Raw genomic sequence first — 26,794 nt, 5'->3', positions numbered from 1 at the left:
TGTTGGGAATATGGAGTCTGCATTCTCACATTTAACAGGAATTGAAAAGCCACATTTTTCAGAATAAAATAATGAAAGTATACTGCCAAGTTTTTATTTTTTACTAAACATTTTATATTATCATCTTAGTGCTTTATGTCCCTTTAATGTTAGGGTTTAACAAAAAAGAAAACAAAAATGAAATTCTCTGTATTATACTTTACTGAGAGGGGGTCATCTTTTTTGTTTGTTCACCAAATTAATCTTCATTTAACTCAGGGACTAATATTCTTGTGCTGAGTTACCATTTTTTTAATCAAGGCCACTATAGTAGTAAAGAATATACTTTCTTTTAACTGCATCCCATACTATTGCTATAGAAATCACACAGTCTTGTTATCTACTGGTCACCATTTACAGATGTACTTGGTACACTTGTTCTATATCATCATTTATTTTTCTGCAATGTCCCTTTAAATAATAATAATTTTGTTAATAAAGAACACATTTTAATGATGTGTTGTAATATATCAATATTTAAATGACTAAATCATGCAATAATGAAATCTCTTTATATACTCAGAATGTATATTTATACAGATTTTATATATTCCTTTATACACATGACCTAGTATTTTGCTTTTTCAGACATAGAACTGAATGGCGTTACTGCTGCTGAATCTATTGATACTCCCCCTCCACTGCCAGTCAAAGGCAATACGGCAGACTATGGCAATGTCATGGACTATCAAGAATTCATTCATCCTGCTACACCTCCACCCCCACCACAGCGGGTAAGGTTATACAGCTTGTTTCATATGGCTGCCGTTCAGTTATATATTGGTCCCAAGAGAGAGGTGGCATTTAACTTTCAGTATGTAACATGAGGGTTAAAAATGAATTGGGTTTTAAACTGTAGGCGTTTCATTGCCAATTAGGATTCTTCAGCGCTCCTCAAATACAGCTGTATTAAAATTATATTAATAGCCCTTTGCATCTATGATAAATGTGTAAGTTTAACATTAAATAAGCAGGTGGTCTCCTTTCTAATATTGCTTTCATAATGAGCATGTACATTACTTTATTAGTTACTACACTAACAAAACGTAGTAAGCTAACGCTGAAAGGACAGATTGCTGCTACGTTGCAGATGTGCTTTTACATAAGCTTCGCATCTCCCCTGAGGTGTGTGCGAGTCAGTGAATTTGCTTAGAATACATTCTGATGTGAGCTGGCAAGACATAGCTTATCTAAAACAAAACATAGAAACTATATATGATCTATTGAACTGCAGCATTCAGACGCTTTTACTGGACTAAATGATTGTGCAAAAATCTGTTATTTTACGTTACTTAATAATTCACTAAACTGTGAGAATATATAGTAAATGCCCATACATTTTTATTTCATTTTAGACAAATAATTGAATGAATGATTCCTTAAGACCCCTGCAATGAGGCACATTGCTAAGCGTAATATTGCCGTTTTGAACTGACTCACAATTTTAAAAACGTTTTTCATGGCTTTAATGAATCAGCTGTGTAGGATTACATATGAACTGAAGCATTGTATTCTTAGTGAATCTTAATTAGGAAGGATTTTTAGTTAAGTAAGAAGTGAAGCGGCAAGAAAGTGCGTGTAAACGTTATTTAGGTCACTTACTGTATTAACACCTTGAATGCAGAGAAAGAGACCTTGTCATACTCCACATTCCAGGCAGTGTACAAAGAATGACACTGTGTGCCCCAGGGGTTGGAGAATGAGGAGTTACCAGTGGGCTCTCCTTATTCCCAGTTTGACCCGTACTCACGTGTGTTATGACATCACCACACTGTAAGTGATGTCACAAACCATGAGGAAGTGTGCGGGACAGAGGCATTTTTTCACTGAAGGTGGGTGGGGCTGTTCCAGAGCCCACCCCACCACTTACAACTGATGGTCACTTGCAGCAGTTGGGGAGCTGTAACATAGTCCTTGTCTCCTGCTTTCTTTAACTTAGAGGTGAACTGAACTTTCATCTGAGAAGGAAGAAGGGGTCAGTAGTCCCCTCTAGGTTGCAGGTTGTCACCATGTTGATGCATTTTATTTTGTCATTGACCTTTCTTGTATGTTAATAAAAAAAAGTTTGTTCCCAGGTGATACAGTTTAATATACTACAGTGACGTTTGTAAGTGTAGATTGTTTTTGCAATTTATAGTAAGTATCTTCTATAACAGAGGTGTGGAGACTTAAGAACTACTACCCAAATACGTGATCATCTTTTAATATAAATCGTCTTGCGGGATAGCCCAGAATCAGCAATGAATAGTGTATGCAAACAGTGTTGTTTTTTTGTATGTCACCTTGTGCAGGTGTCCCTTGTTCTATGAAAACCTGTGAAAAAAAGTGCACAGAATTTAAGATAACATCAAGTTTAGGGCTTATCATTTCACCAACACCTATGTTCTCAGGGACCTCTTATAAGTATGCCCCATGGCTTTGTCTAACCCTAGTGTGTTTACCACTACTTAATTTAAACAACACTATTTTAAATTGAAAGTATAACTCTGTGTATGGGATTATGGTTTTATTTCAATGTTTGTATTCAGTTTTTTTAATAAGCAGCTACTAATATTCATCAGTAACTACAAGAAAATATTGCTATCGGCAATGCAGGTTTTACACATTTTCAATTAAATATAATTAAGTTGGGGTAATTTATAGTTTGATGTATTCATCTACCTCTCAAGTAGCTGTAGTAGAAAATGTATTGTTTTCTAATAAACATATGATTTGTCATGTTCTTTACATTTTTTTGTCTAGCATCTGCCACCTCCCTTGCCAAGTAAAACACCACCTCCTCCTCCTCCAAAGACTACGAAGAAACAGACGTCAGTGGATTCTGGAATTATGCAGTAAACCGGCATGTGATTCACCAAATGCAAAGCTTGTTATTAGAGAATGTACCTCATTTGGGCCTGCAGTGTCATCCCTCTAGTGCAATCATAGAAAAAAGAAAATAGTTTAGATTAACCAACTGTAAAACAAATGTCTGGTTAGCTACTGAGTTGTGGATACTAATTTATTTAGGATAATACTAAAAATCATCAGGATTTCTGAGAGATACATCTAGATGAAAAAATCTCCATAACAATATTGGTGGTTTTACTAAAAGTCTGCTCTTCACTGTGCCATCATCTTGTACAGAAATTTGTATATATGATGTTTTTTAATTTTAGGAAGTTTTAATTTTTTATGATACCTGCTTTTATCTTACCAGAGCTTTTCATGATCCACTTAAATTCACAAGTATTTTCTGCTAGCAACAACTGCTGAACACATATAAACTTGTTAATATTTCAGCAGTCTTGTACTCTGTAAACCAATTATCGTAATCGTGTATAGATTCATCTTAAGAGTTATAATATTGGTGATCATTAGCTACAACTGTATTCCTTGTCATTCCATTTTATAATCACCATGTAGATGTTGTTATATATCATTTACTAAAAAAATTAAAAAGATGTTTTCAAAAGAAATTGAAATATCATCATACCTTTTTATGTGTGGAGTATTTTTTTTAATAAATTTAGGTTATACTAACCACTGAAACCTAACATTTTTTTATGTTTGTGTGTTACGTGTTTTCCAAATAGTCTTTAAAATCCATTTCTCTTGTTAGGTGTATCCAGTCCACGGATCATCCATTACTTGTGGGATATTCTCCTTCCCAACAGGAAGTTGCAAGAGGATCACCCACAGCAGAGCTGCTATATAGCTCCTCCCCTAACTGCCATACCCAGTCATTCTCTTGCAAGCTCTTAACATAGCTGGAGGTAGTTAGAGGAAAGTGGTAAAATATAGTTAGTTTTTTCTTCAATCAAAAGTTTATTGTTTTTAAATGGTACCGGAGTGTACTATTTTATCTCAGGCAGCATTTAGAAGAAGAATCTGCTTGCGTTTTTCTATGATCTTAGCAGAAGTAACTAAGATCCACTGCCGTTCTCACATATGTCTGAGGAGTGAGGTAACTTCAGAGGGAGAATGGCGTGCAGGGTATCCTGCAATAAGGTATGTGCAGTTAAGTTTTTCTAGGGATGGAATTTGCTAGAAAATGCTGCTGATACTGGATTAATGTAAGTTAAAGCCTAAATACAGTGATTTAATAGCGACTAGTAACAGGCTTGTTATCAGATGTATATACTCTGATTAATGTGCAATATAAAACGTTTGCTGGCATGTTTAATCGTTTTTATATATGCTTTGGTGATAAAACTTATTGGGGCCTAGTTTTTTCCACATGGCTGGCTTTATTTTTGCCTAGAAACAGTTTCCTGAGGCTTTCCACTGTTATAGTATAAAAGTTACAGTTGGTGCAGTTAAAATTACAAACTGTGACATTCAGCTTCCCTCATCAGTCCCCTGCATGCTATAGGACATCTCTGAAGGGCTCAAAAGGCTTCAAAAGTAGGAGCTGTGGCAGTTGTTATGACTGTTTAAAAAACATATTTTTCGTTTTGTTAATCTGTTTTTTGTATTAAGGGGTTAATCATCCATTTGCAAGTGGGTGCAATGCTCTGCTAACTTGTTACATACACTGTAAACATTTTGTTAGTTTAACTGCCTTTTTTCACTGTTATTTCAAATTTTGGCAAAATTTGTTTCTCTTAAAGGCACAGTAACGTTTTTTTTTATAATGCTAGTCTGTATAAACATGTCTGACATAGAGGAAACTCCTTCTTCATTATGTTTAAAAGCCATGGTGGAACCCCATAGGAGAATGTGTACTAAATGTATTGATTTCACTTTAAACAATAAAGATCAGCTGTTATCTTTAAAAGAATTATCACCAGAGGATTCTGACGAGGGGGAAGTTATGCCGACTAACTCTCCCCACGTTTCGGACCCTTTGACTGCCGCTCAAGGGACTCATGCTAAAATGGCGCCAAGTACATCAAAGACGCCCATAGCGATTACTTTGCAGGACATGGCGGCAATCATGGATAATACCCTGTCAGCGGTATTAGCCAGACTGCCTGAATTCAGAGGAAAGCGCGATAGCTCTGGGGTTAGACGTAATACAGAGTGCGCAGATGTTTTAAGGCCCATGTCTGATACTGCGTCACAATATGCAAAAGCTGAGGAAGAGCTTCAGTCTGTGGGTGACGTCTCTGACTCGGGGAAACCTGATTCAGATATGTCTACTTTTAAATTTAAGCTTGAGAACCTCCGGGTGTTGCTTGGAGAGGTTTTAGCTGCTCTGAATGACTGTGACACAATTGCAGTGCCAGACAAAATGTGTAGACTGGATAAATACTACGCAGTGCCGGTGTGTACTGACGTTTTTTCCAATACCTAAAAGGTTTACAGAAATTATTACTAAGGAGTGGGACAGACCCGGTGTGCCGTTTTCCCCCCCTCCTATTTTTAGAAAAATGTTTCCAATAGACGTCACCACACGGGACTTATGGCAGACGGTCCCTAAGGTGGAGGGAGCAGTTTCTACTTTAGCAAAGCTTACCACTATCCCTGTCGAGGACAGTTGTGCTTTTTCAGATCCAATGGATAAAAAATTAGAAGGTTACCTTAAGAAAATGTTTATTCAACAAGGTTTTATCCTGCAGCCCCTTGCATGCATTGCTCCTGTCACTGCTGCTGCGGTGTTCTGCTTTGAGTCTTTGGAAGAGGCCTTTCAGACAGCTACTCCATTGACTGAAATACTTGACAAGCTTAGAAAACTTAAGCAAGCTAATTCATTTGTTTCTGATGCCATTGTTCATTTGACTAAACTAACGGCTAAGAATTCTGGATTCGCCATCCAGGCGCGTAGTGCGCTATGGCTTAAATCTTGGTCAGCTGACGTGACTTCAAAGTCTAAATTTCTTAACATTCCCTTCAAGGGGCAGACCCTATTTGGGCCTGGTTTGAAGGAAATTATTGCTGACATTACTGGAGGTAAGGGTCATACCCTTCCTCAGGACAGGGCCAAATCAAGGGCCAAACAGTCTAATTTTCGTGCCTTTCGAAACCTCAAGGCAGGTGCAGCATCAACTTCCTCTGCTACAAAACAAGAGGGAACTTTTGAGCAATCCAAGCCGGCCTGGAAATCTAACCAGGCCTGGAGCAAAGGCAAGCAGGCCAGAAAGCCTGCTGCTGCCTCTAAGACAGCATGAAGGAACGGCCCCCTATCCGGCAACGGATCTAGTAGGGGGCAGACTTTCTCTCTTCGCCCAGGCGTGGGCAAGAGATGTTCAGGATCCCTGGGCGTTGGAGATCATATCTCAGGGATATCTTCTGGACTTCAAAGCTTCCCCCCCACAAGGGAGATTTCACCTTTCGAGATTATCTGTAAACCAGATAAAGAAAGAGGCATTCTTACGCTGTGTGCAAGACCTCCTAATAATGGGAGTGATCCATCCAGTTCCACAGATGGAACAAGGACAGGGATTTTATTCAAATCTGTTTGTGGTTCCCAAAAAAGAGGGAAACTTCAGACCAATTTTGGATCTAAAGATCTTAAACAAATTCCTCAGAGTTCCATCGTTCAAAATGGAAACTATTCGGACAATCCTACGTATGATCCAGGAGGGTCAGTACATGACCACAGTGGATTTGAAGGATGCTTACCTTCACATACCGATTCACAAAGATAATCATCGGTTCCTAAGGTTTGCCTTTCTAGACAGGCATTACCAGTTTGTGGCTCTTCCCTTCGGGTCAGCTACAGCCCCAAGAATTTTTACAAAGGTTCTGGGGTCTCTTCTGGCGGTCCTAAGACCACGGGGCATAGCAGTGGCCCCTTATCTAGACGACATCCTGATACAGGCGTCAAACTTCCAAATTGCCAAATCTCATACGGACATAGTGTTCGCATTTCTGAGGTCGCATGGGTGGAAAGTGAACGAGGGAAAGAGTTCTCTATCACCCCTCACAAGGGTTTCCTTCCTAGGAACTCTGATAGATTCTGTAGAAATGAAAATTTACCTGACGGAGTCCAGGTTATCAAAGCTTCTAAATTCCTGCCGTGTTCTTCACTACATTCCGCGCCCTTCGGTGGCTCAGTGCATGGAAGTGATCGGCTTAATGGTAGCGGCGATGGACATAGTGCCATTTGCGCGCCTACATCTCAGACCGCTGCAATTATGCATGCTCAGTCAGTGGAATGGGGATTACACAGATTTGTCCCCTCTGCTAAATCTGGATCAAGAGACCAGAGATTCTCTTCTCTGGTGGCTATCTCGGGTCCATCTGTCCAAAGGTATGACCTTTCGCAGGCCAGATTGGACAATTGTAACAACAGATGCCAGCCTTCTAGGTTGGGGTGCAGTCTGGAATTCCCTGAGGAATCGTGGACTCAGGAGGAGAAACTCCTCCCAATAAATATTCTGGATTGAAGAGCAATATTCAATGCTCTTCTAGCTTGGCCTCAGTTAGCAACCCTGAGGTTCATCAGATTTCAGTCGGACAACATCACGACTGTGGCTTACATCAACCATCAAGGGGGAACCAGGAGCTCCCTAGCGATGTTAGAAGTCTCCAAGATAATTTGCTGGGCAGAGACTCACTCTTGCCATCTATCAGCGATCCATATCCCAGGTGTAGAGAACTGGGAGGCGGATTTTCTAAGTCGTCAGACTTTTCATCCGGGGGAGTGGGAACTCCATCCGGAGGTGTTTGCTCAATTGGTTCATCATTGGGGCACACCAGAATTGGATCTTATGGCGTCTCGCCAGAACGCCAAGCTTCCTTGTTACGGATCCAGGTCCAGGGACCCAGAAGCGACGCTGATAGATGCTCTAGCAGCACCATGGTTCTTCAACCTGGCTTATGTGTTTCCACCGTTTCCTCTGCTCCCTCGACTGATTACCAAAATCAAACAGGAGAGAGCATCAGTGATCTTGATCGCGCCTGCGTGGCCACGCAGGACCTGGTATGCAGACCTGGTGGACATGTCATCCTTTCCACCTTGGCCTCTGCCTCTGAGACAAGACCTTCTACTACAAGGTCCTTTCAATCATCCAAATCTAATTTCTCTGAGACTGACTGCCTGGAGATTGAACGCTTGATTTTATCAAGGCGTGGCTTCTCCGAGTCAGTCATTGATACCTTAATACAGGCACGAAAGCCTGTAACCAGGAAAATCTACCATAAGATATGGCGCAAATATCTTCATTAGTGTGAATCCAAGAATTACTCATGGAGTAAGGTTAGGATTCCTAGGATATTGTCCTTTCTCCAAGAGGGTTTGGATAAAGGATTATCAGCTAGTTCTTTAAAGGGACAGATTTCTGCTCTGTCTATCCTTTTGCACAAGCGTCTGGCAGAGGTTCCAGACGTCCAGGCATTTTGTCAGGCTTTGGTTAGAATTAAGCTTGTGTTTAAACCTGTTGCTCCTCCATGGAGCTTAAACTTGGTTCTTAAGGTTCTTCAAGGAGTTCCGTTTGAACCCCTTCATTCCATTGATATCAAACTTTTATCTTGGAAAGTTCTGTTTTTGATAGCTATTTCCTTGGCTCGGCTTGGTATCAGCTTTACAATGTGATTCTCCTTATCTGATTTTCCATACAGATAAAGTAGTTCTGCGTACAAAACCTGGGTTTTTACCTAAGGTAGTTTCCAACAAGAATATCAATCAAGAGATTGTTGTTCCATCATTGTGTCCTAATCCTTCTTCAAAGAAGGAACGTCTTTTACATAATTTGGACGTAGTCCGTGCTTTAAAGTTTTACTTACAAGCGACTAAAGATTTTCGTCAAACATCTTCCCTGTTTGTTGTTTACTCTGGACAGAGGAGAGGTCAAAAGGCTTCGGCAACCTTTCTTTCTTTTTGGCTTCGGAGCATAATACGCTTAGCCTATGAGACTGCTGGACAGCAGCCCCCTGAAAGGATTACAGCTCATTCTACTAGAGCTGTGGCTTCCACCTGGGCCTTTAAAAATTAGGCTTCTGTTGAACAGATTTGCAAAGCGGCGACTTCGTCTTCGCTTCATACCTTTTCAAAATTTTACAAATTTGATACTTTTGCTTCTTCGGAGGCTATTTTTGGGAGAAAGGTTCTACAGGCAGTGGTCCCTTCCGTTTAAGTACCTGTCTTGTCCCTCCCTTCATCCGTGTACTTTAGCTTTGGTATTGGTATCCCACAAGTAATGGATGATCCGTGGACTGGATACACCTAACAAGAGAAAACATAATTTATGCTTACCTGATAAATTTATTTCTCTTGTGGTGTATCCAGTCCACGGCCCGCCCTGTCCTTTTAAGGCAGGTCCTATATTTTAAACTACAGTCACCACTGCACCCTATGGTTTCTCCTTTCTCGGCTTGTTTCGGTCGAATGACTGGATATGGCAGTTAGGGGAGGAGCTATATAGCAGCTCTGCTGGGGGTGATCCTCTTGCAACTTCCTGTTGGGAAAGAGAATATCCCACAAGTAATGGATGATCCGTGGACTGGATACACCACAAGAGAAATAAATTTATCAGGTAAGCATAAATTGTTTTTGCAGAACTAAATGTCCAATTATAGATATTTGATCTGAGACAAGAGGTCTAAATTGGGGTTTTCTAGGTTACATGGTACAACCAATGACATTGTTCGTTGAGCAACATAGTGCAATCTTATTTATCAAAGTTTGAATTTTAGTCTGTTTCACTATTTATGTATAATATCTTATGTATATGTATAAGATCTTGCGCGTCAGGTTTTCAGCTCGTATTACAAGTTGAAAGTAAACGTAATCAAAAACGTAATTAAAGGGACATAATACTCATATGCTAAATCACTTAAAACTGATGCAGTATAACTGTAAAAAGCTGACAGGAAAATATCCCCTGAGCATTTTTATGTAAAAAAGGAAGATATTTTACCTCACAATTTCCTCAGCTCAGCAGAGTAAGTCCTGTGTAAAAAGTTATACTTTAGCTGCTGTCCAACTGCAGGTAAAAAATAAATTTAAAAAAATGAAGAAAGGAACTGCAGCCAATCAGCATCAACAGTGCTGAGACCATGAACTCTTTTACTGTGATCTCATGAGATTTGACTTAACTCTCATGAGATTTCATAGTAAACTTCCTTAAACTGAATATGGAAATTACAGGAGTGTGTACGAGGCTCACTCCCTTGTCTGTCCCGGGACAGACATACTGATTTGCTGCTTAAAGTCCTTTGCAATGGGGTTGGAATACTTAGGACATTTTGAGGTAAAATATCTTTCTTTTTTACATAGAGATGTTCAGGTGATAGTTTCTAGTCAGCTTTTTATAGCCATCCTGCATCACTTTCAAGTGTTTCAACATTTGGGTATCATGGCCCTTTAAGCGCAATTGAAGCTAACACGTGCGGGTTAGTGCGTCCTCAGAGCTCTGGTTAACTGCTTCACAAAACAATAAAAAAATTCTCACAAAACAGAAAAAATACATTACAAAGTACAGATACACTCATAATAACACTATCTAATAAAAATGATTACAAAAAAAATATTGCTCAAAAAAGTTATAAGGGTTCAAAGATATGAGGTCTTAGGTGTTAGAAAAAAAAAAGCAGGCAAAGGGTTTTAACCCCTTAAGGACCACAGCACACTTCCATTTTCTGACCGTTTTGGACCAGGGCTATTTTTACATTTCTGCTGTGTTTCTGTTTAGCTGTAATTTTCCTCTTACTCATTTACTGTACCCACACATATTATATACAGTTTTCTCGCCATTAAATGGACTTTCTAAAGATACCATTATTTTCATCATATCATATAATTTACTATAAAAAATTTTATAAAATATGATGAAAAAAATGGAACTTTGACCCCCAAAATCGGTTACACATCTACAACCACCAAAAAAACACCCATGCTAAATAGTTTCTAAATTTTGTCCTGAGTTTAGAAATACCCAATGTTTACATGTTCTTTGCTTTTTTGCAAGTTATAGGGCAATAAATACAAGTAGCACTTTGCTATTTCCAAACCATTTTTTTTTCTCAAAATTAGCAATAGTTTCATTGGAACACTGATTGGAACCATTTTGGTATATTTCATGCCACCATTTGACCACCAAATGCGATCAAATAAAAAAAAATTGTTCACTTTTTCACAAACTTTTTCACAAACTTTTGGTTTCTCACTGAAATTATTTTCAAACAGATTGTTCAATTATGGCACAAATGGTTGTAAATGCTTTTCTGGGATCCCCTTTGTTCAGAAATAGCAGACATATATGGCTTTAATGTTGCTTTTTGGTAATTAGAAGGCCGATAAATGCCGCTATGCACCACACTTGTATTATACCCAGCAGTGAAGGGGTTAATTACATAGCTTGTAGGGAGCTTGCAGGGTTAATTTTAGCTTTAGTGTAGAGCTCAGCCTGACACATCCCACCCCCTGATCCCTCCCAAACAGCTCTCTTCCCTCCCCCACCCCACAATTGTCCCTTCCATCTTAAGTACTGGCAGAAAGTCTGCCAGTACTAAAATAAGTTGGTTTTTTTTGTTTTTTATTAAAGATATTCTGCTGTGTAGGATCCCCCCTTAGCCCCCAACCTCCCTGATCCCCCCGCCAAACAGCTCTCTAACCCTCCCCCTCTACCTTATTGTGTGCCATCTTGGGTACTGGCAGCTGTCTGCCAGTACCCAGTTTGCCATAAAATATGGTATTTTAATAAAATTATTAAATATTTTCTGTAGTGTAGCTGCCCCCCATTAATATCCAACCCTCACACCCTCCCAGATCCTTTAGCTAAAAATTCCCACCCTCCCCAGTCCTCTCTCCCACCTTATCTAAAAAATGAATTGTGCCATAGTCTAGCGTTCCCACCCGCCCACGTGCGTGTGGCCCCGCACGCGATTCCGCTCCCCTCTGGCTACTTCCTCCCATCGATGGCCGCTTCCACCGCTTGGAAACACTAACGACGTACAGGGTACGTCCTTGGTCGTTAACAACCTTTTTTTGTAGGAGGTACCCTGTATGTCGTTGGTCGTTAAGGGGTTAACATAGAGATACATACATATACTTGTCTAAATATATGTATTTACAGACCTATAAATACATATGTACACATATATAGACGTATATCTATACATACACATACATCTCTAAAGATGTATATGTATGTATAGATATACATTTATATATTTGTACATATGTATTAATGTATTTATACTATAATCACGTTTCTAACACATTTGTCGATGTCGCCAGTTGCGCACACATCCTCAAAGGAATGTTAGCTGCGCGTGCAACCAAAAGAAACCAACTGGATGCAGCAAAGCTGCATACTGGTGGATACCGAAAATGGCAGGATGGTGAAAGAATCCACCGCAGGTGGTATCTTTCACCACCCTGCCATTTTCGAAATCCACATAGATGCAGCTTAGGCAAACAAAGCCTTAAAAATAAAAAAAAAACACGCAACTGCCCGTGCAAAGTATTAAGAAAAAAAAAAAAACGCCTGCACAAAGTATAAAAAAAATAAAACTAACCACCCGCACGAAGTATAAAAAAAATAAAAAAATAAAAATAACCACCCACACAAAGTATTAAGAAAAAAATAAACATAATCGCCCGTACTAAGTATTAACAAAATATTAACCCCTAAACCGACAAACCCTATAACGCCAACTAATTATACTATTAACCCCTAAACCAACAAACCCCCACATCGCAATAAAACTAACCCCAAAACCGACAAATCCCCACATCGCAATGAACCTAATTAACCTATAGTCCCCCCCAACTGTAAAAATCCCCACCCACCAAACCCCCAAAATTAAAAAAACTAACACTAAAAAAAACTAAACTACCCATTGCCCCTAAAAGGGAATTTGTAAGGGCATTCAGCTCTTTTAAAAGCCCATTAAATCCCTAATCTTTAAAAAAAAAAAAATCCTTAGTCTAACCCCCAAATAGGCACTCACCGTTCCTGAAGTCCGGCGGAGAAGGTTTTCTTCCAGGCAGCTCCATCATCTTCTAGCTTCATCTGGAGCGAAGGCGGAACTGAGCTTCCTCGATGCAAGGATCCTCAGCAGCGGTCCTCAGCGGCGGCAGTCCAAAGCGGCATGGAGCTCCTCTTCATGCGATCGTTCGTGGCACACTGAAGATTAAATGCAAGGTACCCCATATTTATTGGGGTACCTTGCATTCCTATTGGCTGAAATTTTGAAATCAGCCAATAGGATGAGAGCTACTGAAATCTTATTGGTTGATTTAAACAGCCAATAGGAATGCAAGGTACCCCAAATTGAATGCGGTACCTTGCATTCAATCTTCAGTGTACGACGGACATTGGATAAAGAGGAGCCTCCACAATGTCGAGGATCACCGCTGATGATCTACGCGTCGGGGAAGACAGCTCCGCTCCGCGCCGCCTTCGTTCCAGGTGAAGATAGAAGATGATGGAGCCGCCTGGAAGAAGACCGTCGCCAGACTTCAGGAACAGTGAGTACCTATTTGGGGCTTAGTCTTAGGCTTTTTACTTTTTTTTGGGGTGGCTTTTTTTTAGATTAGGGTTTTTGGGCTGGAAAAGAGCTGATTGCCCTTTTAAGGGCAGTAAAAGAGGTGAATGCCCTTTTTAAGTGCAATGCTTATACAAATGCCCCTTATGGGGCAATGGGTAGTTTAGTTTTTTTTATCGTGGGGCATTTACTGTTAGTGGGTAATTTGTCATTTGTTTAGGTAAAAGAGCAGTTAAACTTAGGGCAATGCCCTACATAAGCCCTTTTAAGGGCTATTGGTTGTTTAGTATTAGTTTACGGGGTGTTTTTATTTTGGGGGGGTTTATAGGGGTATTAGTTTAGGTTTACATTTTTTATTCTGGATAGCTTTGTTTATTTTTTTAAGTAATTTTACATTTTTTATTTTGTTTAATTTTAGTTTTGGGGTTTGTAGTTTTTTTTTTTAGAGACTGTCCTCTGGGCAGGCTTCTCGCCTAGTACAGTGCTTTCCAAATTCTTTTTACATTTTTTTTTTTGGTTTCCGACTTTTTGTCTGCCTGCTACGCAAATCATGTGGTTGACACGTGATTGATACCCAGTGGGTCACAGATCATCTTAACCTATTGGCGCAGCTTAGCGGGAACTGAAACTATTCCCATTGGCGGCACATTGGCACGTGACTGCACGTGTAGTCTCCTCAATCGGCTTGTGACTGCACGTGTAGTCTCCTCAATCGGCTCGTGGCTGCACGTGTAGTCTCCTCAATCGGCTTGTGACTGCACGTGTATTCAGTGAGTGGGACAGCAGTGTGTTTGCAGCGCAGGCAGTAGTAAGTCGGACTCACAGAGCGCTGAGGGCAGCAGCTTAAACGCTGAACAGAAGTCAAAATGTTGGATTTTTTGCAGCTAGCTCCCAGTAGTGCATTGCTGCTCCTGCTCTTGATATATGGATAGGAAGTGGAAGCTTAAAAATGCTTGATGATGAAATGCGAGTGTCTTTAATATTCCACCAAATATTCAGAAATTGTGTTCATCCCATCAACCTCATACATCCCATTAAAATGGTAAGTAGCTATTGGTGTTATTAAACTTTTTTAAACTTGTAAATACAATTTGTTATTATATAATTTGTTATTATATAATTTATGTATGTGTCCGTATCTCCTAAAACAAGTTAGTTTAACCTCCTGTTTGCTAGTACAACTGAATTACTGTGTAGCAAAATGATTTAGGTCTAAAAAGTGTGTCACCAACATGAAAAGTTTGGAAAGCTCTGGCCTAGTGTATATATATATATATATATGTATGTATTTACAGACATATATAAACACATGAATACATATGTACACATATATAGACATATAAATAAGTGCATTGGAGACCTTTGCAGTTAAGTAGATGAAAACATGTTAAAGCATATTTTTGCAATATTCATATTTAGTAAATATTTTAACTATGTATTTACTGTAAATATTTCACATTCCAATGTTCTGCACATAGGGGGAATATGTTTTAATCTGCATATATCTATACCTATATATAATCATGTTGCGTTAGCGTTCTAGAGAATATGCAATCATGTTTGTTCTCGAATAGGGTGTTTTTTCCCACTTTTTTTGCTCCCTTGAATTCAATGAGGGAATAGGTTATTGTGCGTGTACTATTCTAAGTTTGGTTATTTCCGCGCGAGCAAAAACTGTTTACTTTCAACTTGTAATACTAGTGCTACCCGACACACGAAAAGCTTACTTTTAGCGCAGTTAATGCTCGAGCGGTAGCGTTAAGTAACGCTCTACTTGTAATCTGGCATTTATTGAAATGTTTTAATACACCTGTCCACACAAATTCCAGTGTTTTGACTAGATAATGATGTACCTGTTTTATTGTACAAATTCTGATTCTCCCTTCACAATACAGTCCTTTTCATTGTAACAAATATTTGTTGCTTTAAGGGGAAAATTTATGTTTTAATATAAATAAAAAACATCCACTGAGGTAGTGTTGGTACACAGCCAAATACAATAGAAATTTTACTTCACACTAACACCATGAGGTTTCTCGAAATCTTTGTAACATTTGAAAGTAGTGGAATAGAATGGTTTAATTGTGGCATTAGGCCCATATGCCCATATGCTGAACAGTTGTTTTATATCCAGTTAGTAAACCCAAATGATGCATACTTCCAATAACAAGTGAAAATGAATGCAGTATGTTTAGCATAAAGTATATATATTAAAATGACTTTTTTTTGTTCAGATAGTCAGAAAAGGTGTACAGTACTTTGTGCTTTAAAACAATGATTTTTACAGATACAGTGTAAATGTGAGGAAGTATAATATCACTGTTATTAGGGATGCACCGAAATTTTGGTCACAGAAACATTTCCGCAGAAAATGGCATTAATGTTTCGATTTCGTTTTTTTATTGCCTTTTTTTTCTGTAAAATTATTGTGTAGCATATTCTTTTTTTTAAAGATATTTTCTGAACACTTTTAGTGTGTTTCAATAAAATTGTAGGTATTGTATTTTTTTGAATTGCAGTTTTTCAATTCAGATTCATTTAAATTCTTGAAAAGATATAATTATACAAAAACAAAAAAACGAAGTCTTTTTCGGTTTCAATTGCATCCTGAATTTTTAGTATCCTTTTGGGTCCAGAATTTGCATTTCGGTGCATCACTAACTGTAATGGTCATAGAAAGATTCCCACCCAACAGTGGTGATGAAAACCATAAAATTGACCTAAAAAAGAATACTAAAGAAATAGCTATCTCAATTATAACAAATTTCAAGGACTCTTATAAAAAGCAGATGCATCACTTACACTGTAAAAAGTGCAAGATATGACTCTTAGTTGTGGTCTTTATAAGCTTTTGTTGCTTTTTTGTGGATATTAGACTTCAGTAAACCCTATATGGCAGTGGCAAATAGTTCTTACTTTAATGAAGAACTCTCCATTTAAAAAAAAATGCAATGATGTCATAAGTAATATTCCATTTTGATATTGTTTTCTGAGAAAAGAGACATCAAGTTAATTTAACCTCAAAGTATGTTACAATCTATTTTTTTAGCTTAACTTTGAAATTTAAACCATATTAGGATATGGCTCTAATCCCCATCTTTGGGGGAAAGAACATCAAACAAGGACACTTCAGAAAAATGGTGCGGCGGGGGGTGGTGGATCCCTAACTAACGATCACAGAAGGAGGGGGGACCACTAGATTACACTACAGAATTTTTAAAAAAAAAAAATACTTTAAAAAAAGGGTTTCATAGGTACTGGCAGACAGCTGCCAGTACCTAAGATGGAGGCACTAGTTTGAGGGGGGAGGGTTAGAGAACTGTTTGGGAGGGATCAAGTAGGGGTCAGGCGGTGGGAGGTGTCAGATGGGAGGATAATCTCTACACTAAAGCTAAAATTAAGTTTACAAGCTACCTTATTAACCCCTTCACTGTCAGGAATAATAGAAGCGTGGTGCGCAGCTGCAATTAGCAGCCTTCAAATTACCAAAAGGCTATGGCAAAGCCATGCATGTCTGCTATTTCTAAACAAAGGGGATCCCAGAGAAGTTTTTCCAACCATTTGTGTCATGATTGCATGTAAATAATTTCAGTGAGAAACCCAATGTTTGTGAAAAAGTTAACCATTTTTTTTTTTTTAAACGATCACACTTGGCGTTGAAATGGTGGCACGAAATATACCAAAATGGGTCTAGATTAATACCTTGGGTTGTCGGCTTGAAAAAATATAGATATAGTTTTGACAGTTATATAATCAGATCAGAATTATACTAGTTATTTGTCCAGTTTAACAAATTTGGAATCTTAATCTGGCTTTGATGGTTCTTCAAACTCCTCCTTAGACCAGTATTTTCCAAACGTGGTTCTCACATACCCCCAGAAGGCCAAACTTTCATTATAGCCGAAATAGTGCATAGGTGAAGCAATCAGCTGATCAGTAACTAACCTGCACTCACCCATGAGCTGATTATTTCACCTGTGCACTAGTTATAATGCCGGTATGTGAGGAGCACGTTTCGGAAACACTGGTTTAGACCTTCAGCTTTTATCCTGGAAGGTTCTTTTTCTTCTAGCTATTTCTTTGACTAAAGGGGTTTCTGAGCTTTCAGATTTGTCATGCAAACCTTTTCAGATTTTTCATCAGGAGAAGGCTGTTCTTCACAATAACTATTTCTTTCTTCATAAGGTAGCATCTATAGATCTATTAATCAGGGGATTGTCATTGTTTCTTTTGGTCCAGCTCCTAAACCTCTAAGGAGCTCTTCATTATTATACGGATGGCACAAAAGATTTTAGACTCTCTTCTTCTCTTTTTGTTAATTTTTCTGGGCCTTGTCTGGCTTAAAGCCGTAAGTGTACATGAAACACAAACGTTTTCTTTTATGATTCTGATAGAGCATGCAATTTTAAACAACTTAATTTATTTAATCTAATTTGCTTTGTTCTCTTGGTATCCTTTGTTGAAATGCATACCTAGGTAGGCCTAGGATCTGGGAGCTAGCTGCTGATTGGTGGATGCATATATATGTCTCTTGTGAATGGCTTACCAACGTGTTCAGCTAGCTCTTAGTAGTGCATTACTGCTCCTTCAAGAAAGGAGGATACCAAGAGAATGAAGCAAAATTGATACTAGAAGTAAATTGGAAAGCTGTTTACAAATGCATGCTCTGTCTGAATCATAAAAGAGAAATTTTGGGTTTTATGTCCCTTTAATTCATAAATTCAAGGAGGAGAGTAGAGCCACTGAGTTCAAAAATAAAAAGTCTTTTATTAAACAAAGTTAAAAGTAGAATGTACAGCATGGAAACATCCTAAAGCAAGTGTAGGTGTAGCACAGATGCTGACATGTTTCAGCCCTCAGGCCGTATTCGTAGCATATAGTGCTCTCACAGAGGTGGGTCTTAAAACAGGTAAGGTATTACCTGATTGGATACAATTAAAAGAAAAAAAGTAACACCTATCACATTGATCAAAAACTTTAACCCCTGCATGCCTAGAAAAAGAGAGTTACCTGTTAGAACAAAAATGTGTTCAAAAAATGTATTCAAATATGATAAATAAGAATAAATAACTTATTAAACGTTAACAAAAGGCAAATAATTATACCAATAAACTGACGTTAATCCGCAGTTAAAAAGGATGTAATAAATAATATGCAAAAAATGACAATGTGTTGTATAAATTACATACTTAGAATGGAATGAAACACAGATAGACCCAGGACAGTTGGATAAAGATTCTATATGAAATTATATGCCGTATAAAATTAAGGCATAAAGGGATTAAATATCAGGAGTTAATGAATAGAAATCACGTCCAAACTACTGAATGTAAAAAACAAGCTTCCTCTACGTAAAGGGAGACTACAACAGTCTTATTATCTTAAACAGGGGCAAGTAGGGCACATACCTGAGCAGATAACAGTCTATGAACAAACGTCAATAAATTCCATAATCCTCAACATATAGAAAGGTACCAATAGTCAGTGGAATGAAAGGTCAATTCAGTTAAGAGCAGATTATAGTGAAGGGACCGTATATAAATATCTAAATATTTAGCCAGAAACACAGAAATCAAAATAGAGTTCTGTATTAATAAACAAATAAATAAACATGCAAATCATTCCCAAAAATTCATAAGGTCGTACCTAGAATTAAGTCCCTGAGGTGTTCTGGTCCTCAACTGGAAGATCCAGAACACCTCACGTTTGGCTAATAGACTATCAATGTCACCCCCCCTTTTGGGAAGCATAGCCTTCTCTATAGCCATCCATCTCAAAGTGTCCAATTTACAGGAATGATGTACAGCAAAATGCTGCACCAACGGAGTGGTAGATCTGCCCCTTTCAATTGTTGAAAAATGCTCTCTCATCCGTGTGTTGATGTCTCTAGACGTGAGACCCACGTATTGGATGTTGCATTTTACACATGTAATCAAATATATAACATGTGTGTGAGTGCAATTCAAGCACATTTTGATGTCATACTTCTTGCCAGTTATTGCTGATTCGAAAGAATCCGCCACTTGAACATATTCGCATGGTTTGCACTTGCGATGACCGCAACGAAACATTCCTACATGGGACAGCCATGAACTAACAGATTGGTTCACTGGCTTTAACTGTGTAGGAGACAGGATGGTACCAAGGGTCTTACATTTTTTGTAAGAACATCGTAAGCCATTCTCTACTGTATTTTTGAGTTGATCATCGGCTGCCAGAAGAGAGAAATGTTTTTTTACAATGCTACAAATTTTGTTATATTGAGCACTAAAGAAACATTTTTCTAACACAACAGACATTACACCAATTACTTCCACCCGACATGAGACCAAACTTAATGAGTTTCACAATTTTGAGGAAAACTGTGATCTCATTAACTTACAATCCCTAGCATCTGAGACCTCCTTACCGATAGGTGAAGTCAATTGTGGTTCTAAATTTCGTGAAAAATCAAGATTTTACCCTATACAGAGCAGAGGTTCGGTCATAGAAACCTTTTACTCTAGAATTCACATGTTATATATTTGATTACATGTGTAAAATGCAACATCCAATACGTGGGTCTCACGTCTAGAGACATCAACACACGGATGAGAGAGCATTTTTCAACAATTGAAAGGGGCAGATCTACCACTCCGTTGGTGCAGCATTTTGCTGTACATCATTCCTGTAAATTGGACACTTTGAGATGGATGGCTATAGAGAAGGCTATGCTTCCCAAAAGGGGGGGTGACATTGATAGTCTATTAGCCAAACGTGAGGTGTTCTGGATCTTCCAGTTGAGGACCAGAACACCTCAGGGACTTAATTCTAGGTACGACCTTATGAATTTTTGGGAATGATTTGCATGTTTATTTATTTGTTTATTAATACAGAACTCTATTTTGATTTCTGTGTTTCTGGCTAAATATTTAGATATTTATATACGGTCCCTTCACTATAATCTGCTCTTAACTGAATTGACCTTTCATTCCACTGACTATTGGTACCTTTCTATATGTTGAGGATTATGGAATTTATTGACGTTTGCTCATAGACTGTTATCTGCTCAGGTATGTGCCCTACTTGCCCCTGTTTAAGATAATAAGACTGTTGTAGTCTCCCTTTACGTAGAGGAAGCTTGTTTTTTACATTCAGTAGTTTGGACGTGATTTCTATTCATTAACTCCTGATATTTAATCCCTTTATGCCTTAATTTTATACGGCATATAATTTCATATAGAATCTTTATCCAACTGTCCTGGGTCTATCTGTGTTTCATTCCATTCTAAGTATGTAATTTATACAACACATTGTCATTTTTTGCATATTATTTATTACATCCTTTTTAACTGCGGATTAACGTCAGTTTATTGGTATAATTATTTGCCTTTTGTTAACGTTTAATAAGTTATTTATTCTTATTTATCATATTTGAATACATTTTTTGAACACATTTTTGTTCTAACAGGTAACTCTCTTTTTCTAGGCATGCAGGGGTTAAAGTTTTTGATCAATGTGATAGGTGTTACTTTTTTCTTTTAATTGTATCCAATCAGGTAATACCTTACCTGTTTTAAGACCCACCTCTGTGAGAGCACTATATGCTACGAATACGGCCTGAGGGCTGAAACATGTCAGCATCTGTGCTACACCTACACTTGCTTTAGGATGTTTCCATGCTGTACATTCTACTTTTAACTTTGTTTAATAAAATACTTTTTATTTTTGAACTCAGTGGCTCTACTCTCCTCCTTGAATTTCTCTGCCACCAGCATCTAGAACCACTGTTTGTTCTGCTTTGTGGATGCCGAACGCTGGGCCTAGCACTATCTCCTCCCCTGAAGATACGTCACGTCTGACGTCACCGCTACTGAATTACCTGGACTCACTATCAGCACAGCAGGGCTCACGCCGGATGGTCTGAAAGCTGTAAGCAGCTGCCGAGGACGCTCTCGGTCCGTTGGAAACGGTAAATACCCGGTGTTGATGCCAGTGCGTAACCTGTACCGGAGGTATGTGGGATATTATGTCTTCAATCAAGTTACATACACTAAGTGTTTAAACTCGCTTGCTTGATATATCTTTGTAACCCTTGGTAACGATTACAAGGGGGGAGGGAGAGCGCTCTTGTAAGTCCCAGGAGAGGATTTTAATTCCGTCTCTTATACTCTGGATCTTTTTCACTGTGTGCCTTTGCTCTTTGTTTCTTTTCCTTTAATTCATAATGCATATTTATTTCCGGGGAACCTCCTTCTGAGTGCTACTAGGGCAGTTGCCACTTTTTGGGCTTTTTGTAATGAGACTACTTTTGATCATATTTACAAGACAGCTACTTGGTCTTCTTTGCGCAATTTGTTTTTTAAATGTTATTACTTTAATGTGTATCATATACTGTTGAAAATATCACTCCTGGCCAGCAGGAGGCAGCAAAGAGCACTACAGTAAAGCTGTTGAATATCACTCCCCTACCCACAATCCCCCAGTCATTCTTTTTGCCTGTAGGGCAAGGAGGAGGTGAAGTTTAGGTGTCTGATGAGAAGTTTTCTTCAATCAAGATTTTATTATTGTTAAAGCAGAGTAAGCTTATTCTGATCTTTCCTGGGGTCTAGCCTTAGTCCACGTCAGTCTCTTTAATAGGGCAGTGGTGGCCTTTGAGCACTTGGGAACCTGTGGAATACAATCCTCACTGCGTTTTCTCAAGAATCTGCTGCCCTATACAGAAAGCCTGAGTAGGTTTACTCAGTTTCTTTCTTTCTTCACAGGACCATGTGAGGTACTGCACCATTTCAAAACAGGTGAGCTGTCCTGCTGCCGGACAGCATTTTCAGGTAAGTTCCATTTTAGTTTTCTTTTGCAAAGGAGAATACTGGCACTGGTTACAGCTAAGGGCTGTCTTATAAAAAATGGGACGTTATTTTATAGACCTTCATGTTTGGGATTTCTTTAATGGCAGTTTTGGGCATGAGACTGTGAGGAGAGGGATTCATGGTGGCTCAGTGAGTTATGTCTGTTACTTACGGACTTCAACTTTTTTATTTTTAGGTCATAAAAATTACTATGTTTTTTAGCCGTTTTTCGGCAGTTAGGGCTCTTTAACCACTAGGACCGCTCCGTATTTGAAAAGGGGAGGGTCCTTGTTAAAGCAGTTTTCTTTTGGCGCATTTCTAGTGCAACTGAAGAGAGCTGCGTAGCTGTGACGTAGTAGTTGGCTGCTCCGATCTCCGCTTTCACTACGCTGCAGTTTTCAAGTCTGGATAGTTTCTTCTGTGAGGGAAGTCTCTCCGTGAGCTGCAGAACAGGTAGGCACCTCAGTAAAGCTACTGAGGTGTATAGGTTGCCTGAGGTCTATTTGGTTTGTTACGTTAACACACATTTCCACTTAAAGACACAGTACACTTTTATTTTTTTATTTTGAAATAAATAATTTTTACACTTTATCCTTACATAAGATGGATCAAGAGGCCTTTCAAACCATTATCCCAGGTAAAGTTGCTGCTTGTCAGTTATGTTTTGATGCTGAGGTAGAACCCCCAGTTCCTTTATGTTCCTCATGCATTGAGAGAACTTTAAGTTATAGAGATAAAATATTTGACCATAAACCACCATTATCCCAGGCAAATGCTGTTCAGGTGTCTCCTGTAGCAGATATGCTGAGGCTTTCTCCTCAAGCGTCCCAATCTTTTCAGTCTCCACTTGCAGTGCCCTGCATTTCCTCTTGCAATCCGGTTAGATTTTCTTTACAGGACATTGCTACCCAGGTATCCTCTGCGGTATCTGATGCATTGTCAGCCTTTCCCATGCTGCAGGGAAAGCGTAAAAGGAAACTTAAAGAATCAGTTAGTAAGGTTTCTGATCAAGTTGTGACTACCCAGAGTGTCCCTTCTCAAAAGTCTGAGGAAGAAGACATGTCGGTAGTGTCTGAGGGTGAAATCTTAGATTCAGATAGTATAATTCCTTCTTCTGGTGCTGAAGTTGTATCCTTCAGATTTAAGCTAAAACACCTTCGCTTATTACTTAAGGAGGTTTTGGCTACTTTGGACGACTCCGACACGACTATCGTAGTCAATCCTAAAAAGTCTAGTAAACTGAACAAGTATTTTGATGTTCCCTCTGCGGCAGAGGTTTTTCTAGTACCAGTGCTACGGAGATTATTGCACGGGAGTGGGAGAGACCTGGTATTCCTTTTTCTCCATCTATTATTTTTAAAAGGATGTTTCCTATAGCGGACTCCATTAAGGAGTCGTGGCAGATCTCCACTTTGGCTAAGAGGACCACTATTCCCATAGAGGATAGTTTCTCTTTTAAGGATCCAATGGATAAGAAATTGGAGGCATTACTAACAAAGATAAAAAAAATAACAGTCACAGCACAACTATGACGTTAGAGTAATATAATTCTAATTAAAGGTATATCTCTAAGGGTGCAAGAGTCTAGTACTGCCACAAATACTAGAATAAATATATGACTCAGCACACCTCTTTAGAAAACAAACCACAATTTTATTAAATTCATATGCCTAAATAAACAAGTATATCAAAACCCAAAATTCATGTCCACCCAAACATTCGTCAGTGATACATTCATACAAAAAAAGGATTCTGCCCCAGGCGTCCCTAGGGGAATCAAACATATGCTGTCATCTAATTAGAAAAGATATTTAAAAGGACGTAAAAAAGTTCAAGTAAGTGTAATATGAATAGTCCCAAAAAGAGGGGTATGAATGAATATAGTCCACGTCCAATACTCTCATCTGTTATATTTATCGTATCAAGGACCACTTAAGATACTCTATGAAACACTCGGAAGAATGCTGTCAGGGTAATTTTAACTGTAAACCACTCCCTTTCTCAGGAGATTTGTCACTTTGTATTCCATTTATTAATGGATGTGGTTATACTGCAACCAATTCTCAAAGATATACATCTGGCACCTAAGGTATAAGCAGCATTCAATTCTTTTGTTGTATATGGCTGTCAATAACATACTTATTAGTATGCCAATGTGTTAGCAGGGTAAAGCGGTTAATTTCCCAGCATGCATGTTAGTAACGAGACATAATGTTTGCAATTCCATTTATAGCCATTCCAAACTCTATACATGTATTGCTCCCACTTTTAATCCAATTTTGTGGCAGGGTAGAGTTAGCAGGAATATAGCAGTTAGAAAAAACAACATTCATGCAAGGCCCAGCACATATGTACACATTTGTAGAAAGTTTCCAAATATACATACAGCAATGTACGTTTAAACAGCAATAGGAGTGTCCCGCTGTTTTTAATAGTGAGTTTCACTTGTTAGAATGCCAGTATGTTGATGCAATATAGCAATCAGTTAACATGCATGTTAATATGTAACAGAATACTTGCGGTTCCGTTTTCCTTCTCCAAGATGTACATCGCTCCCAGCTTTAAACCACTTTCGCGGAAGGGAGATTCCGTGTCCAAGACACCATCCGTTATTAAGGTGTGGTAACTGCCAGCTTTCTAATTAGTGCCGTACCTCCGAGTGCCCATTTATCAGAAGTGTTGTAAGTCCAGGGATGAACAGCATAACAAACACACTCTGACGCGCGTTTCGGGACTCTGTCCTTTTTCAAGGAGTATACGTCATCAAGGAAACCACCTCTTCAAATAGGCTATAATGTGATTCTATTAGTTGGATTGAACACTCCTTTCATAAATGTCACCAACTTTCATACTCTCACTATTTGTTAAAGGTGTACTTAAAATTAAATCTATTCAAGCTACCACAGTTTCAGTGTACACCATATGAGGACACTCATCTCCACTGTGCAATATCCCAACTATATGAACATTGCTGGAACTGAATGCCATTTTGATATCACAGCTGCTGCGTCAGCCTAGGTGTCCCTGTGCCTCCTGTACAGGGTGTAGTGTCATTGATTTAACCTGTTTCCTTTTTCTTTCTCTTTTTCTTTTTCTTCTTACTTCAAGTCATACCCCACATAAGATTAGCACATCACCCTATCACACTGATAAGTTAAGGTTACACTCTTTCAGACCCAGTCTAACTCTGACACACACTCCTCATTTTACATCCATACATTATACACTAGTAGGTTAGTTTGCCAACACATAGCTTAGCCCTAAACAGCCTCATACTGGTGTATACTATCCGCAATTGGATTCTGAGACATACACTTTATTCTAATCCTGCACATTACTGGTGCAAGACTCTAGCTCTCTTTTGCTATTACTATACTGCTCTCTGATATACAGACAATTGTGTTTTCCATAATCTTGCTTTAGTTACCTGCAGGGCCTTTGCGGCCTAGTGTTGTTCTAAATATTGATGTAAGCTACCACTCATCCCTATCACGCTGGATTTGCTGTGGTCTTGTTGTAAGTCTCGCTACACGGGACTGGCTGCATTGGTCCCCCTCGCACCTCCTCCTTTCCGGCCCAGCTTGTCTGGGCTGGTCACTTCCACTCCCCTTTTCCCCTTCCTTTTGGTCGTACCCCCCTTACCTGGGGTGTGTGGGGGCTCTTTGGTGCCGACACAATTACTAAGGTGTAGTACTATGCACTTTGTGTAATCCCTTACGAGGGTGGTGCTAGCCCTGCTCTTACAGTATACCATTTAATACTAATGTACTAATCAGGTGTTGAAGCTTAACCCTTTTTTTTTCTTTTCCCTTTTGAGTGTAGTCTAGGGGTTTAGTAACTTCTTTGTGAACGCGTGGTCAGGGTGGGCCTCCTCTTCACCATACCGACATACTCCTTGGTTTCCTTTCAGCACCAAACATGTCACACTCAGCCAGAAAAAACACCAAGACCCAAGCGGCCTCAAAACAGACTGTCCTTGACCATTTCTCTCAACCACGCAAAAAAACTTCCTCCGTGAGCAAGGACATTAGTGACCCAGACTCTCAAGATGAGGGTTCACAGTCGAGCTCTCAGTCTGTGGCACATCTCAATCACTACATTACCGAAAGCACTCTCCAGAAACTTCTTGCAGCTCAGACCAAATCTATCACGGTTGAGATCCAGAGAAGTTCGGCTGAACTCAAAAAATAAATCCAAGAAATAGGAGATAGGGTTGACTCCCTCGAACGACAACAAGACGATCTAGCTACTGACAACTCGAACCTCCTGGCCTATGCAGAGAATCTGGCCGAACAAATCTCCCAACTTGAGCTGAAACTGGCAGATGTGGAGGACAGAGCTAGGAGAAATAACATCAGATTTAGGGGGATCCCTGAGACGGTAAACACAGGTGGTTTACAGGAGTATCTCTTATCCTTGTTCGCCGCATACTTGGGCCCCCTGGAGGGCAACATGCATGCTATGGAAAGGGCCCACAAGGCTCTCCGACCACGTTCAGTCTCATCGGACAGGCCAAGAGATGTAATAGTCTGCTTCCACCACTTTAGCTTCAAAGATCGGTTGATGCA

The 26,794-nt window shown here is 39.1% G+C and overlaps 1 protein-coding gene across 1 annotated transcript in view; it reads left to right on the top strand.

Moving 5' to 3' along the window:
• The window catches only part of DOCK1 (dedicator of cytokinesis 1), an 827,740-nt gene extending 824,243 nt beyond the window's left edge, over window positions 1-3,497 (top strand). The window contains exons 51-52 of the mRNA XM_053692513.1: window positions 628-773; window positions 2,782-3,497. Of these exons, the coding sequence (XP_053548488.1) occupies window positions 628-773; window positions 2,782-2,877 (242 nt within the window). The 3' untranslated portion in view covers window positions 2,878-3,497. The remainder of the gene's footprint in view (window positions 1-627; window positions 774-2,781) is intronic.
• Window positions 3,498-26,794: the final 23,297 nt, after the last annotated feature.

The sequence above is a fragment of the Bombina bombina genome, chromosome 9 (assembly GCF_027579735.1).
Source record: "Bombina bombina isolate aBomBom1 chromosome 9, aBomBom1.pri, whole genome shotgun sequence".
In the NCBI taxonomy this organism is placed as follows: Eukaryota; Metazoa; Chordata; class Amphibia; order Anura; family Bombinatoridae; genus Bombina; species Bombina bombina.
The sequence above is the reverse complement of the archived record's forward strand: the minus strand, read 5'-3'. Positions and strand labels throughout refer to the sequence as shown.